The sequence below is a fragment of the Xylaria bambusicola genome (genome assembly GCF_022495145.1).
Source record: "Xylaria bambusicola strain CBS 139988 unplaced genomic scaffold F5B22scaffold_78, whole genome shotgun sequence".
Classification (NCBI taxonomy): Eukaryota; Fungi; Ascomycota; class Sordariomycetes; order Xylariales; family Xylariaceae; genus Xylaria; species Xylaria bambusicola.
The window spans coordinates 80,874-97,517 of record NW_025953631.1 but is presented as its reverse complement, the minus strand read 5'-3'; the positions used below and the strand labels follow the sequence as shown (position 1 = coordinate 97,517).

The 16,644-nt window shown below is 49.9% G+C and overlaps 4 protein-coding genes across 4 annotated transcripts in view; 2 read left to right on the top strand and 2 right to left on the bottom strand.

Annotated features, from left to right (window-relative positions):
- The first annotated feature begins 1,143 nt into the window (after nt 1–1,143).
- Nucleotides 1,144–3,305, top strand: F5B22DRAFT_628771 (uncharacterized protein). The gene is made up of 5 exons (XM_047976442.1): nt 1,144–1,165; nt 1,224–1,337; nt 1,431–1,461; nt 1,644–2,909; nt 3,148–3,305. Exons 2-4 carry the CDS (start codon nt 1,295–1,297, stop codon nt 2,626–2,628), a joined length of 1,059 nt encoding a protein of 352 aa, XP_047825400.1. The 5' UTR covers nt 1,144–1,165; nt 1,224–1,294; the 3' UTR covers nt 2,629–2,909; nt 3,148–3,305.
- A 184-nt stretch (nt 3,306–3,489) lies between these two features.
- Nucleotides 3,490–4,830, bottom strand: F5B22DRAFT_651993 (putative aspartate aminotransferase; the record flags this gene model as incomplete). Its single annotated transcript, XM_047979544.1, has 1 exon — nt 3,490–4,830. One exon carries the CDS (start codon nt 4,828–4,830, stop codon nt 3,490–3,492), a length of 1,341 nt encoding a protein of 446 aa, XP_047825399.1.
- A 564-nt stretch (nt 4,831–5,394) lies between these two features.
- Nucleotides 5,395–6,517, bottom strand: F5B22DRAFT_640099 (phytanoyl-CoA dioxygenase family protein; the record flags this gene model as incomplete). Its single annotated transcript, XM_047977811.1, has 3 exons — nt 5,395–5,565; nt 5,903–6,271; nt 6,362–6,517. The coding sequence occupies 3 exons, from the start codon at nt 6,515–6,517 to the stop codon at nt 5,395–5,397; spliced, it is 696 nt and encodes a 231-aa protein (XP_047825398.1).
- An 861-nt stretch (nt 6,518–7,378) lies between these two features.
- Nucleotides 7,379–16,644, top strand: part of F5B22DRAFT_535749 (putative nonribosomal peptide synthase) — a 29,763-nt gene continuing 20,497 nt past the window's right edge. The window contains exons 1-2 of the mRNA XM_047972781.1: nt 7,379–12,517; nt 12,602–16,503. Coding sequence (XP_047825397.1) covers nt 7,976–12,517; nt 12,602–16,503 — 8,444 coding nt within the window. The 5' untranslated portion in view covers nt 7,379–7,975. The remainder of the gene's footprint in view (nt 12,518–12,601; nt 16,504–16,644) is intronic.

The window sequence follows — 16,644 nt, the reverse complement described above, 5'->3', positions numbered from 1 at the left end:
TCAAACATAGGTAGATAGGTAGGTAGTTATCTTATGAGTACCTGATATTGACTTACATGGACATCGGAACAGATTTACTTCGAGGATCTTCATTCTTTGTGATCTTCTCCCATATTCATTGGTATGGAATCAACCATCTGTCTGTCTACGCATTCCTACGAGCTACCTATTTCATGGTGTCTTTAGGTAGCAACGGGGCTTTCCCTTGTGTAACCCGCCCATTTCCTTCCCTTGTTTTCAATACCGTGCTTCCCTGTATCCAGACGGGTGGCTGCCGTCTGGCTGGCTGGCCGCTGCAGCTATTTCTTTGGATAACGGCTTTCATGATTGCCATGGGCATGCTGAGACAAACACCAGGCGCCATCCAACCAATGCGGCAACAGCCCCGATGCCGTGGGCAGCCCACGGGCAGGTCGTTTGTTGTCATCTGCATTCGTCACTCGAACCTTTACTCGGTCAGGCGGTGCTGTCCATCACTCTCCCGCGCCCGTGGCGTTGCTGAATGGATGTGAGTGAGGGCTCTGCTCCTGTACCAAAACGCCTCATATGCCACGCCGTGCAGGAATAGCCGCGCAATCCAGGGCGTGGTGCGGGGTTTCTGATAAAAGTAACGGCCGCCATTGGCGTGTTTCAAGAAGACGGCCATGTCTGTTACCTGATCTATATACCTGATGAATTATACAATCCGGCCTTGTCGAGCCTGGTCGGTTTGTTCTTCCTATACCTGAGAATCAGTCACCACGGATCGGTCCGGACTCCGATGATTATTAAACACAGCTCTCGCCTAACTCGAGCTTGGCTTGACGTAGCAAATTCAATCACTACCGATCTCTGCTTCATGCTTAGGTATTGTCATATTCATCTATTTTCGTAGTTGTCTAGGTATTACTCTCTCAGGTGGTCGCCATGTTCACCATTTGCGCGCCGGCGACATCCTGGCGGCCGATGTCCGTGCTGGCCTTCGACGGGTTCGCCTACGCTCTAACCATGTCGTCGCAAATATTCCTGATCGAACAACACCTCTGCCGCTCGTTTTATGCCGCTACTGATCCCACCATCATCCGCGCCGACGGTAGCGTTCCTGAACACAAGTGCAAGATGGAGGCACTGCAGTCCAAAGTGGCCTTCTACTCGGGCTTGCTTGACTTCTCCATTGTGATCGCTGGTGAGCGACTCAGCTGTTTCTCTCTTGTGCGTGTCTGATGGGAACCCGCGATATGCAGGCTTCCTCGTCGCTCCGCTCTATACTAGACTCGCATCTATCATCGGTAAAAGAAGCGTGTTGCTCCTGAATATGAAGAGCTATGCGTTGCGTATAACCTGGTTCGTCTCTGTGTGTAAGTAGCCTGTATCTTCACCATCGCCACCATTCCACCAACCCGGAGGATTGCGTTATGTTACCCGACACCTAATAAACAAGCTACTCAAAGTCTACTTCCACAAGTTCTTCGACGATATTCGGTGGGTGTATCTTACTTGCGCCTTTGATTTAATCGGCGGAGGCGAGCCGATGCGTGAAATCATCCTATGGCTCTACGTCGCAGAAAGTGTCCCACAAGACAGGATGTATGAAGTCTTCTTCCTCTTGGCCTTCGTGTCAATACGCAACCACAGAGAGAGCTAATCATAATACATATAACAAGGACGAACACATTCAACCTCTTGAGCGCTAGTCTGATTGGAATGATGTCGATTGGTACATTTGTTGGCGCCCAACTTCTCAAGTTCAATGTGTGGTTGCTGTGCCTGTTGATTGTCTGCACCTACGTATTGCTCATTGTTTTGGCTTATCTACTTCTTCATGAACGACACGACGACTTGTCTGATCGGAGCTACATCGACCGCGAGGCCGCCTCGGTGGAAGAGCGCCGCTCTCTTGTGAGCACCGATTCCATATCTCCTTCTCCAACCCGCCCTCTTCAGATAGAGAGCCCAGCCGCTGATGTCGTTACCAAACCTGACTCCACCATCTTTCGGACACTTCTTCGCGCCGCCACAGTAGATATCTATCTCTCTGTAGAGCTCGTAATTCAAACAGTATTGCACCCCTTTACTCGACACATCATGATCCTATTCTTCGCCTACACTTTGGGTGGTACAATATCGGGTACATCGCCGCAATGGGCATCGAGCACATTCAATGCAAGGCTAGCCAACATCGACCAGATCAGAGCGATGGAAATGATCATCTCGGCCTTCGTTCTCCTATCATTGCCTGTATTATCGAACTATGTTCTCCGTCCACGATTGCGTACCAAGCAGGCAGTGGACATCTGGGTCATCACAGCCAGCATGATTGCTTTGCTGACCGGCACACTCACCATGGCGATGGCGCCATCTCTGGTTGTTTATACGATTGGAGTTGCCATCTCAGCCATGGGTGTCGGCGTGGCGGACGCGCTACGCTCCTTTGCCACCAGCGCATTGTCAGATGGCGACGCGCTCGAGAGGCTTTATGTGTGCATTCGGACTATGCAATCACTGGCCAGTATGGCAGGGACTCCGCTATGGTCGGGTTTATTCCTGTTGATTCTCAGCAATCCTTTGCTCCCGCACGGCCTTCTCTTCGTGGGGAATGCCTTCGTTTATCTTGTTTGTCTTATTCTGGCGCGGTTTCTCCACAGGTAGAATATAGTGCTTGCATCGTGGATGAGGGTAGATGCAAGCATGCCAGTCAGTTGGAACACACATGGCACTCAGGATGCCCACGTACAAGTACATATATTGCATGGATTATGCCGATAGTGCTGATAGAATTCCTTGGGGGATGTCTGCGTCGGGCGAGTGTGTAATTACACGAATAGACCCAGATCCTTCCTCATTCATTGCTAATTCTTGCTGTTGGCGTACTTGTCGTGCAGAGATACTCATGATAGCAGTGGCATGATATTCCCCTCTCTATCTTGTTACTACATAAGGTAGTTAGGAATCCAGTCGCACAGGAGCAGGCGGCTCTTCCTGCAGTACACCGCACGACACCAGACTTCTCCTCGCCATGTATCACCATGCCGTTACCCGGATGAACCGCCGACGTTGCTCAAAGCCTAGCTGACAACATAGCTAAAACCGCCCTACATGGGCCTCGTGGCTGGGCATTTAGAGCCATGTTGTCTCGTGAGATTCATCTGCTAAGAGAGTCATACTTACATGTAGTACCTCTCGTCTTCTATACTTGCGATTGTCCATTCGCCATCACTTGATATTGCCCCTATTCTCGCTTCGTAATGCAAAAGTTATTCAACAGCTACGCAACAGCTATTAAATGGTTATTCAGTGGTTAGATGGTGATTAGGTAGCCCTCACTTCAATGGAAGCATGGAAGAGGTAAGAGGTGTACATGTATGTAAGCGGGTTATTTGACTAGCCATATTAGGCAAACTCGCTTAGGTAAGCTCGAGACTGATGGCCGGCACGGTGGATTCCTCCAGTCAACCTGAAGCATCTACCTACTCTACAACATCAATGAAATCTCTTTGCCCCAAGGCGCTGTTACATCACCTTTTCCTTCCAATAATCCTTCGCCCCATTGGGCTCCTTGAGCCGCGGCCGTTTGCTTCTCTGCGACTGGCCCTCAGCACCGCTCTCCAGCGCCCTCGCGATACGACGCAAACCCTCCTCCATATAGCTCCGCGGATGGGCAAAAACTATGCGAAACATATCCGGAGACTCGCTACCAAAGTTCCCTCCCCACGCCAGATAGACTTTCTGAGCCCACAATGCTTGCTGGACCTCCTTTGCCGTGTTCCGTAGCGCCGCTCGTTCCGGGTGGCGGTTGCGATATGCTTGCCCAAGGTCCACCCATATGAACAAGGCTGCTTGCGTGCCCCCCGCAAAGGGAATGGCATGCTGCCGCAAGAAGTCCGTTGCGAACGTATACGCGTTCGAGAGTCGCCGCAGATTCTTGGCAAGATAGCTCGTCGTGAAGGAATCATCTTCTAGCATCTGGGACACGATACGATCTGTAATCGACGACACATACGAGTAGAGGGCCACTGTTCCCAGGGCTGCACGCAGCGGCTGGTTGGATTGTGAGACGATACAACCTACGCGCCACCCATTGGCGCCAAAATCTTTGGATATTCCCCAGAGAACATGTACTAGGCTGGGATCGATGATGCCGCTGAGATCTAGTGACAGCACCGACGTGAAGGGTGGACCATGCCACACAGACAGGGCGTAGGCTTCGTCGCTGATCAGGTGGATCTGATACTTGTTGCAGAGGGATAGCAATGCCTGAATTACCTCTCGTGGGTAGCACCGCCCCAGCGGATTGTGTGGGGAACATAGCAGCAAACCTCTGATGGTCGTCCCTTGCTCCCGCGCGGCGAGGATAGCCCTCTCGTAGCAAGCAACTGCTGGGAGGCCCAAGGGATCGAGCTGACCGAAAGCCACGGGCCACGTGCGCACGTGGGGGCGAAGAGCAAGGTTAATTTCTCCGTAGTACGGTCGTCCTAGTAGGAAAGAATCTCCCGGGTCAGCCAAGGCCCATGCCATGTGCTCGAGGCCGCTGGACACGCCGTTAGTGACTATGATCTGGGACGCGTCCAAGGATCTATGTGTGCGCATCCTCCGGTCGATAAATCTTGCCAGTGCCGTCCTGAGACGCTGACTGCCAACCGGGCCATCCTCATACGTCAAAACACATCCACGTAAGTCGATATTCTTGGTGAGGTAATTCTCTAGTTCTGCCTGCATCAGTCGATTCTCGGCTACACCTACATTCACGTAGCCATGAGGGTTATCCTGCTCGTGCCATTGGCCCTGCAACACATCCCATATCACATTCGAGTCAGTGGAAGGCACTTGATCTTGGGCTCGTCGAGAGAGCATCGTCAACAGCTAACAACAGTCCTATTGTAACAGCTCTAGGTTCAGAGTATCACGGGATATCGATGTAGAAGTAGTATAACGGCTTGTGGCACATGTCTAGCCGCACTTACAAGGACATAACCCAACCCTACTTTCTCAAACCAAGATGAAAAGAATGGTCACGCGGCTGACCTAAAGGTCTGTCGACTACCTCAAGATCTACTGGTCTATGGCCTGACGCATGTAGCGATATCTTTGGCTTGGGCCGGAGGTGAAGGCACTTGGTGTTTGCTCATCCAAACATATATACACGTCAGTTACACAACACCTAGCGCATGAAACCCTCATAGCAAGGGAATCGAGCAGGGTCTAGTTCTTTCTGGTCTATTTCTCTCGCGCCTGGACTCAACGGTTACGAGGGTCAAACTTCTTAGATCTTACGGATCTTCGAACGACTCTATTATCAAAATTTACAGCCCTCTCAACAGCAGATGCGAGAAGCACCCATCTAAGATTAACGTGTTCACCGATATGATACAAATCAGAAAAATGTACCCGAGTCGCTACATGGCAATTTTGCATTCATCACCTGCCCCCCGCTTTTTTCTTCTCTTCCTCTCCGCGCTGTAGGGCATAGATAGCATTTTCATCGTCACTGATACCGAGAATCCCGTCCGTAACGTACCCAGCGAGTCTCTGCGCTTCGGTTGACCACGTCTCCACCTCTTGTCGGGAATACCACACGAAATCATTGGCCTAGGATCAGATGAGCCGACGCAGTCGTCTGGAAATGGAAGGAGAATAAAGAGTTAGATTGGAAATCAAGAAAACTTACTTCTGGTCGCACCCAATATCGGCAGAAGAAAATAGCATGCAGGATGCGCGTCGCTGGAGTGGCGTTGGCTCCTCCATTATGGAGTGCGGAAGCGAGGAAGAGGAGGGCATCACCTCGCTGCATCTCGGCTGGCACCATTTCGTCGGGAGTCGCAGTTCTTGCGTCGGCCCAGAGATGAGATCCGGGCGCGAACTGGCCGATTCAGCAGGGGGGTTGGGAGCATGGTACCGATAACCTCGCTTGCAGGGGACAGCTTACCATGGTAGCTCCATTAGCCCGGGTTATGTCGACTCCAGCTACGAGGAGAGAGATGCCTAGGTCTGAACCTAAACAGTAACCTGATTCTTCCTGGCTTTGGTGAAACTTTTGCCAGATGCTGTCGTCACGGTGCACAGGCTGGGCCTCTGCGCCCTCCAGCGTCGCTATGCTGACAGCCTGCGACAAAATGGCGTTGGTGCTGCGCCCAATCGCGCTGTTTAGATCTACCTCCGGAGGATTCGAGGTGCGGAGGAAGTGATTGACTACAGACTGGAGCTGAGGGCTCAAGATCCACTGCTCCCGGGCTGTTGCGCTTCGACCATAGAGATAACCACAAATGATGCGCCCTTTGTAGCGTTGTTTCCATGCCTAAGAACGCGGGGTTGAGTCTTAGTTACCATGGTAAAAGTGACAGGTCATACCGGCATATGGCTAGGGAAGAGGAACGTGAGGGGATACTTCATCCTTGATTCTGTCCTCCAGGGCTTCGTGCATGTCCTGGTTGACCTGGTCTACTTGGCTTTGAGAAGCAAAACCGGCAATAATAACACCGCCATCCTCTTCAATGGCGCTGATCAGTTCTTGAGGGCGGTCCAACGATACGCGGCGAAGCATTTTGAATGATGGGAAATGTGCTATGAGGTTTAGAAGGTTATGAGGTTGTTCACTGTCGGTGATGCTGCCATTTTAGCCTTGAGTGCACGCCCATTTCGGCCTGGGTGTAGACCAATCGTAAAGCCATATATGGTCACATCGACGGCCACCACCATCGTCACTGCATCCGCCCAACGAACTCGGAAATCTGCATGCATCATGGCGGGGTCATGCATTCGTCCGTTCTATCCGCCGGATCGACTGACGCCAGCTCAGTTTTCGTGACTGCTATAGGAGTCGGTGGCATATTGATGTCGTAGCCGGAACTTGCCTCATCTGGTTAATGCAGAGTGCCCAGTCTAGTCGAGGCGTTCATTGCATACGACTGGCAACAGTAAACCTGATGGTCTACCACTTGACTGACCCACCCATCTATAGCGTGCGAATTAGTTACGTAGTAGGTGGGCAGAAAAGATGACAGATCAACATTGCTGACGCTGACAGGCCAGAGAAAAAATGACACCAATGGCTGCTGGCACGTACAACACATCTATACTTACGTATCTCATCAGCATCACGGGATCTTGTCTGGGCTTGAACCAATACGAAGACCTCAATTATGTTCATGTTCCACAGCTACCTGTTGATAGGCCATAAGTACCACACGAATTGGATGGACCCGGAGATATGGATGGCCTCTCCAACTTGGAAGCGTCCCTGCTGACAGCGCCGACATAGGCGCTCTCTATTCACTAAGCGAACCGGACCATTTGGTTTCGAGGTCGTGCTTAGCTCCTAGAAGAGCAACATCCGTTCAGAAGTGCCTCGTCTCTCATCTACTGGGAATACTACTTTGTGCAATAGAATAAAAACCACTGCCACAGCTTAACATATCTCAATGTCACACAACCTCCGATTGTCCAACGTCAAGTCTATGTCGCATAGCACGCAAATGCTATCTGCCGCCTGCAGGAATGTAACACCAGAGTGGGAGAGACTTCGAACATGGACCTACATCCTGCTGTAACAATAACGGTACGACTTGCACTAATTGCATCTAGCTATGCGCATAATAATACTTCGTGAATGGATTACCATATGCGTCCTATTGGCAAGGTGAAAGAGCTTGCTTGATTCTGTCTGCGATCATCGGACGAGAACTTCACGCGCTGGTAGGTATCTCAGGAGAAATGAAATACGAAGTTTTGATTAGTGCGGTAGATGTACCACCTCATTAACCTTGTCGAGTGTTGAGAGGCCGTGAAGTAGCGGGCTTCTGATTGGGTGCTTGCCATGATCACTTCGACACTAGGGCTGAAAAGAACAAATTGACTGCTATAAACTTCTGGACTGCTCTGTAAGTGTCGAAGTCTATACGTACTGACGTTGACAGACTACACAGACTGCGTATACACAGGAACAAGCTATTCCATACGACGAGAGAGAGAGGCTGTGTATGTCTGACATGAACGTGCGAGGATGAATAGGCAGAAACTAGTCGTCGATGAGGGCAGTACGAGTAGAATGGAAGGAAATATAGTAGTTGAAAGGAGCATGGGGCCATCTACACCGGATGTATTCAGTGTAGATGCTGATTTGATGACGACGACCGTGGCGTCACGATGCACGGTCGAAGATATTGCACGGCTCTCACACTGGAACGGAAGTTATTCGATCAAGCAGGACGATCTCCGCGTCCACGACTTAATTCAGAAGCACATTGACTCAGTGCCGAGTGCACCAAGTGTGTGCAGCTATGATGGCAACTATAGCTATGGAGACTTAGACAAGCTTTCCTCGGCTCTAGCCAGTCAACTCAGTTCCCTGGGTGTCGGTTGCGAGGACTTTGTGCCTATATGCTTCAACAAGTCGAAATGGACTGCAGTAGCAATACTTGGTATCATTCGAGCCGGGGCAGCGTTTGTACTGCTTGATACCGCGCACCCGCTAGCCCGTCTTCGAGAGATCTGTCGCGATATACAGACAACCGTGATTCTCGCCGCAGAGGAGTTCGACGACCTCGCGCAACAGCTTACGGATGAAGCAGTTATTATGGTTGTTGGAGAGTCATCATCGCGATTATGGCTCGAGACCGACGACCGGCGCTGGAGGGCGGTGCCGGTTATGGGCTGCAATGCACTTTATGCTGTGTATACGTCAGGGTCAATCGGCAAGCCGAAAGGTGCTGTAAATGAACACGCTTCATTGTGTACTGCAGCTGAAGCCTCAGGACGAGCTCTCGGCATGTCCTCGCAGACACGCGCTTTCCAGTTTGCTTCGTTCGCCTATGATCCAACTATTATGGATTTTCTTCGCACATGGATCTTTGGCGGTTGCGTGTGCATCCCCTCACCGACACAAGTCAAGAATGATATTGCGAGCGCCTTCGCAGAGCTACGAGCTAACCAGGCCAGCCTCACGCCTTCGGTGGCCCGGCTGCTGGACGTGCAAACCCTCCCTGGCCTGCAGGCTCTAGAATTTGCTGGCGAACCAATGCTTCGAACTGACCTGGAGAAATGGGCTGACCACGTCCGACTAGTTAATGCGTACGGCAATGCCGAGTGCTCAGTCTACTCGGTAGTTCACTCTGCAATGTCCCGTACTGCACACCCGCAAAACATTGGCTTTTCTATTGGGTGCGTAACGTGGATTGTAGATCAGGACAATTCGGACATACTACTCCCCGTTGGTGAAGTAGGCGAGTTGATCCTAGAAGGTGTCACTGTAGGGCGGGGATATCTCAATAACCCAGCGATGACTGCCAACGCGTTCGCAATCACACCCTCATGGCTAAGTAAGTTTCGAGGCGACGCGTCCCACCTTCACCGCCTATACAAGACGGGAGACTTGGTGCAATACCAGGATGATGGGTCGCTCATCTACCTAGGACGAAAAGACACCCAAGCCAAAGTCAATGGTCAGCGGATTGAGCTGAGCGAAGTTGAATGGCATATAGGAGAGATACTTGGGCCTCAGGCAAACGTCGTTGCAGAGATGATTCACGTAGATCGCAACGGCCTCGAACAAGCCATGCTCATAGCGTTCGTGCGCCTTGGGGACGCTAGAGAAGACGAAACCTCCCCAACTTCCAATCCGCTTTTTCGTGTGCCTACAGATGCCTTCCGCGTTAGAATGGAGATAGTAGAAAACGAGCTTCGAACCCGAGTACCTCCGTACATGATTCCTCGCGCCTCTGTTGCACTAGACCATGTTCCCCTATCGGTTTCAGGTAAAACAGATCGCCGACGCCTGCGGCAGGAGGCAGCGAATCTACGATGGGTGGACATTGAAGCATATATGCTGGGGCCCATAGGACCAAAGCTTTCCCCGACTACTGAGGTCGAACGACGGCTCCAAGCTGCCTTCGCCAGTATCCTGGGGATTGAGGCAGATAGTCTTAATATGCACGACTCCTTTTTCCGCAGGGGAGGGGACTCTATCTTAGCTATGCAGCTAAGTGCATACTTTCGTTCACATAAGCTCAACATCACGACACAAGATATATTTCAATACCCAACGGCTTCTCAGCTTGCTGAGGAGATGATGATGCGTCTCAATTCTGAGGCCCACCTAGCACACGAGCCCTCGCTCGTTTCTCCATTGCAGGAATTGCTGCTCGAGAATCAATATTCACCAAGCCATAACGGGCAGAGAGGCCCAATGGCCACACATGCGCTCTTCATGCCTTTATCAGCCACCACTAGCCTGATTAAACTGGAAGCTGCCATCAACGCTCTTGTCTCTCGTCATCCTGCGCTCTGCATGGCATTTACTTCTGGAACAGACGGCCGATGGCAACAAACGATAAGAGAACCAACACACAGTTCATATGACTGTTCTATTCTGGAAGTCACAAGTGTTGAGCCCGACTACTTAGTGCAGATGTCAGTTGACCAGTCTGAGCGCTTGAACCTCCAAGATGGGCCGGTACTTCTCGCCTACTTGATCACAGAAGGTGGAGATAAAGACCAGCACCTGCTCTTAGTGGCCCCAGTGGTTCTGATCGACGCTCTCTCATGGGAAGCCATCTATGCCGAGTTAAGCACCTGGCTCAAGAACGAAAGCGGCTCTTGGCCCATAACGGTCGCATCCTTTAAGTCATGCTACGATGCATCTATATCTGCTAGTTCTCTGTGGGTTCAGGAACAGCCATTACAGCAGCCTTCGGTCGACTATTGGGCAATGTCTCATGATGCCAGTATAAATAGCTATGGAACCAACTCAATTGAGTTTGACTTAGACCCTACAACGACTTCGCGGCTGTGGTCGGAAGGTAGCGCCGTGCTGCATGCCACCCCCGAAGAGATTCTTCTTGGCGCTCTCTTGCATTCCTTCGGGGCTACTTTTATTGACCGGGGAAGTTTAAGGATATCTGTCCAATGCGATGGACGACCCAACGATGCATCCCATGTAATTGGCCAATTCATCACCTATCTGCCTTTATCAGCGCCGATAGACAGACACGAGGATTTGATACATGTTGTCCGTCAATGTAAGGATGCATATCGGAATGCCTACGAGAAACGGCTTTTCCTTAACCCTCAAGAGGCTAATATCGAAGCTACGTTTCACTGGACTGGCCCGCAAGCTTTTGAACATGGGATAAAATATGCCGATTCCCTACTACTAGGCAGTGGTGGAGGAAGTGCCCCAGCTCCAAAAGCAGCTCGTTTCAAAATTGTTGCATCTCAAATAGATGGGAGCCTCAAGGCTAGGATATCATATCCATCGCCAATTTCCCACTCAGGTGCCGTTCGCAAGTGGTTCCAACTGTACAAAGAGACGTTGGCCAACTTGAATCAGCGGTTACAAGACGCTAAGTTTCAGCCAACAATCAATGATTTTCCACAACTTGCCGTCACAAACGAAGAATTTGACTCTTTGCTACAACAAATCATATTCCACAGCAATATCAACGACGCTTCGGGCATTGAAGATATCTACCCTGTTTCTTTTATTCAGCAGGGCATGTTGTTAAGCCAGGCTCGCGATCCTCATGCCTATTTGTCTTGCCTATCTTGGAAAGCAAAGTCTCGCGATGGCTCTTCAGTGGATCTGGCCCGACTGGAGGGGGCTTGGGAAGCCTTAGCTAAAGCTCATCGCATTCTTCGCACCTTTTTCGTACAAGGCCATGGGGACTGTTACTACCAAGTAGTGCTGAGATCCCCACGTGTCCCAATCGTGATCCTGCACTCCGATAATCCCGAATTCTCTCTCATTCAGGATGGACAACCCCTTGATATCGTCGGAGATAGTTTGATGCTGCCTTGGTCACTTACGCTTATCCCTCAAACGGGAGATTCGGTCAAATGTGAGCTGCAGATCAGCCACGCACTCATGGACGGCGAGTCTACGTACTTGATTATTAGAGATGTTGCGTTAGCCTATGAAGATCAAGATGTGCTCAGACAACTTCCTCAATATGATCAATATATCAGATATCTTCGACAAGCCTCTAGCGTTCATAACTTGGAGTACTGGAAGTCTTACCTTGACTCAACCGAGCCTTGCATTTTCCCTCCGTTTCCGACACCAGATGCAATAGACACACCGAATGAAAAACTGCTTTGTCATGAGATCTGTCTTGATTACAATTCTGGACTGCGTTCATTTTGTGAGAAGGAAGGTGTTACTATTTTCAATGTTATGGAGCTTGCTTGGGCAGTGGTTCTCCAGTGTTATACCGGCAATGATACAATCGTTTTCGGGTACTTGTCATCTGGCAGAGATGTTCCTATTGACGGAGTAGAGAATATTGTTGGCCCCCTCATCAACATGCTCGTCAGCCGAGTAGACTTGCACAACAAGGAGTCGAGTGTGCGACAAGTCTTGGAGCAATGTCGAAACCGATTCGTGCAAAGTCTTCCTCATCAACACTGCGCTTTATCTGATATCTACCGAGAATTAGGACACTCTAAAGGTGGACTATTCAACACCATCATTACTTATCAGAAGGAGAAACCTCCTGAACTTAGCACAGATATCATCTTTGAGCAGACACAAGACCAACAACCTACTGAGGTAAGCCCCCATTTCTCAAAATTTGACTGCAACTTATCCATATCCTCTCTTGTATACTAACATTAGCTGACCTTGTCTGTTAAGTTTGATATTGTTTTAGACATTCGACTACGCCCCAGTTCCTTGTCCTTGTCTTTCACGTACAGGCTAGATAAATTCCCCGGCGAACTAGTCCGGTCTATCGGACGCACGTTCAGTACCGTGGTTGCAGATATTGTAGCCAAACCGGAGGCAAGTGTGTCCGAGATAAAATTGCTTAGCGACATGGACTTCAGTCAAATCTTGAACTGGAATAGCCTCTCACCCAGTGTTGTCAACCTCTGTTTGCATGATGTGATTCGGATGAGATGCCTAGAGTGCCCCAACAGGTCGGCGATCCATGCCTGGGATGGAAACCTCTCCTATCAAGAGGTTTGGAGCCATTCCTCACGGTTTGCCGAGCTCCTGATCAGCCTTGGTGTGACCACGGAGATGCCCGTGCCTATATATCTCGAGAAGTCTGTATGGGTGCCTGTCTGCATACTATCCGTTTTGCGTACTGGCGGTGTTTGTGTGCTTATCGACTCCGGCACACATATTGAACGTATACGAGCTGTGCTTCGGGAGGTCGCATCCCCGATTATACTAGTATCACCAGAGACAACTAAGTCCGATATCCGGATACCAATAAGCAAAATCCTCATCACGCCCGAGGTATTCATAAAATCGCCATCTAATCAGATTTCATTGCCGATCGTACAGCCAGAGAATGCAGCGTTCATTCTCTACACTTCAGGTAGCACTGGGCGCCCCAAAGGGATAGTCCTACAGCATAACAATCTTTGCACCGATCATCGAGAGATAAGAGACAAATTGATGGTGTCTAGCGAGTCACGCATTTTACATTTTGCCTCATACGCGTTTGACGCTAGTGTCAACGAGATTCTCGCCAGCCTGACCAATGGAGCTTGCCTCTGTATCCCATCGGAAATGGCTAGAATGAATGAATTAGAGGGATTCACCGCCCAAGCACAGATAAATTGGACACTCATTACGCCTTCTCTTTTTCGTCTATTCCGCCCGGACAATGTCTCATCGCTACGCGTGGTAGTTTTGACTGGGGAATCAATCCCACAGGATCTTGTTGCGCTCTGGGCGGACAGAGTTACCTTGTTCAACGCTTACGGGCCAGCCGAGTGTACAATATGCACCATTCACCGGATTGAGCCTAGAAAATGGGCTGTTTCTACAGTGGGAAAGCCTGTGGGTGGCCATGGTTGGATTGCTGATCCTTCTAATGTTAATCGGCCTATGCCAATAGGAGCGGTAGGCGAGTTGCTATTCCACGGACCAGTTGTCGCTCGTGGCTATTTTCAACTACCAGAAGCGACAAAGACCGCTTTCATATCCCCACCTTCGTGGCTGCCCGCCACGACCCTTGGGACTAACAGTCGATTGTATCGAACAGGCGATTTGGTGCATTACAACCTGGACGGCTCTTTCCGGTACCTGGGTCGGAAAGATAATCAAGTGAAGATACGAGGACAGCGCGTTGAACTGGAAGAAGTGGAACTGCATATTCGACGCCTCCTGCCTTCAGGTCACGACGTGGTAGCTGATTGTATTCGACCAGCCAAGCAACAGAGTGCAGTCTTGGTCGCCTTTATGCACGGAGGGGAAAGTAAGGAAGATGAATATTCCGAGTCTCTTATTATATCGCCTAGTAAAGCATTTCACTCCCTTTCGAACGATATACGCAGAAAGCTTATTGCTTCTGTCTCACATCATATGATACCACAGTTCTTGATTCCAGTCTCAAGTATACCAAAGACCAAATCGGGGAAAACAGATCGGCGTTTGCTTCATAATACTTCAAGTCACTTATCCTACAACGACCTCGAGACTCTCATCTTTTCGGGGCGGGAAGAGGAACGGTTGCAACCTAACACTCCAAACGAGGAGGCAATGCAACATATGTGGGCAACGGCCCTTGCTCGACCGATAGAGAAGCTAGGCATCAAAGACAATTTCTTTTGGGTAGGTGGCGACTCCATTGGAGCTATGAAATTAGTCGGCCTTGCTCGCGCTAAGGGCTATTCCTTGACCGTCTCGGACGTCTTTAGCAAACCGACAATAGCGAGCCTTGCTGAAGGACTGCAATATGGAACCCCTTCATCCGAGCAAGAGTACTGCCCATTTAGCCTAGTACCACTAGAGGAGGGGGCTGAGACGCTTCGAGAGACTGCTGCAAGCAAGTGTGGCGAACCCTTCACGGGGATCGAGGATATCTACCCGTGCACCGCACTTCAAGAGGGTCTAATGAGTCTAACTATCAAGCACCAAGGCTCATACGTGGCTCAATACCAATATAAACTCAATGATGGCGTCGACGTGCAATGTCTTGCCGCAGCCTGGGACGTTGTTGTGGCTATCAACCCGCTTCTTCGGACCCGTATTATACAGTCTGAGTCTAGCCGTATGCTCCAAGTCGTGTTAAAGGACGGGCCGCCATGTGCAGTAAAAAGTTCTGATCTGGAAGAAACTATGAAAGCTGATCGAGACATGCATATCAGCTTAGGAACACCTCTCCTGCGCTATAACGTGATATCCGAGGGGGCTCGATCGTACTTCGTTCTCACGATCCATCATTCTATCTATGACGGCTGGTCAATGACACTGTTGCTGGAGCAAATGGAACTAGCATATGCTGGTCGCCAGCCTCATGCTGTGTCGTTCACCAGCTTCGTGAAATATGTCAATAACGTAGATGAAACGGCTTGCAGCCAATTCTGGCGATCCGAATTTGCAAACATCGACGCCTCCATCTTCCCGATATATAACACTGATCGTAGCAAGAAGACCAATTTGCAACTAGTAGAGCAGAGACTGGATACGCCAGTTACCAATTCTCAATTCACTCTCTCGGCCATAGTCCGCTTGGCTTGGGCCATAGTTTTGTCCAAGCATACTGATTCAGGTGATGTCGTCTTCGGAGCTACAGTTACGGGACGCAGCGCTGCCGTGGTGGGTATTGAACAAATGGCTGGGCCTACATTGGCAACTGTCCCCTTTCGTGTGAAACTCAACCCTACAGCATCCATACGGAAATCCCTAGAAGATATACAATTCCGAACAGTTAATATGATACCCTACGAGGGGACGGGTTTACACAACATCAGGAGTCTAGGAGATGACGCTGGTAAAGCATGCCAATTCAGGAACCTGTTAGTGATTCAGCAGCAGCATAGCTTTTACCAACCCCAGCTACTCCATGAAATTCATAGATTTACCGAAAACATCGCTTCCATCGACACCTATCCCTTAACACTACTTTGCGACCTCAATGGAGACCATATAATGATGCATCTATCTTACGACACACAGCTGCTAAGCGAAACAAAAGTGCGATTGCTTGCCCGCCATTTGAGCAGAGCCATTCTGCAGTTGCTAGAATACCCTGCTTCCAATGTTGGCGATATCGAGTTGGATGAGCCAGACGCGGTACAACAGCTGCAGGCTCGGCATCACAAGACCCCTACTAAAATCGATGCTACGGTTCATGAACTCATCGAGCACCATTTTCAGAGTCAACCACAGGCAATAGCTATCTCAAGCAAGAATGGCGATTTATCCTACCATCAGCTGAATCATATGTCTGCTCAATTAGCTAATAATCTGGCGCAGCGTGGAGTGAAACCGGAAGTGCTAGTCCCTTTATATCTAGAGAAGTGTAAATGGACCCCCGTCGCGATTCTAGGTGTTGTCAGAGCAGGCGGTGCATTCGTGCTGCTAGATACCGCCCATCCCCTCGACCGACTGAAGAATATCAGTGATCAACTGGATGCTCCCCTAATACTTACTTCCACTGCACTTTTACCGACAGCTTTGTCCTTGAATCCGCAAACAATATGTCTTGATACTTACGCATGGCAAGAGCCAAAAAATTACGAGCAGACAGTGACTATGACTTCAGACTTGTCTATTGTTAGACCTTACAACATGCTATAGTATGTGGAACCCTGTCATTTGCTACCCGATCCGAATAATTAGATGCACTATATGCCATCAGAGCTAGTGGTATACATAGAGAGCTCATTCCCATGCGTGACACAACCAGACCAACTTGTACAAGAATTTACTCACATGTT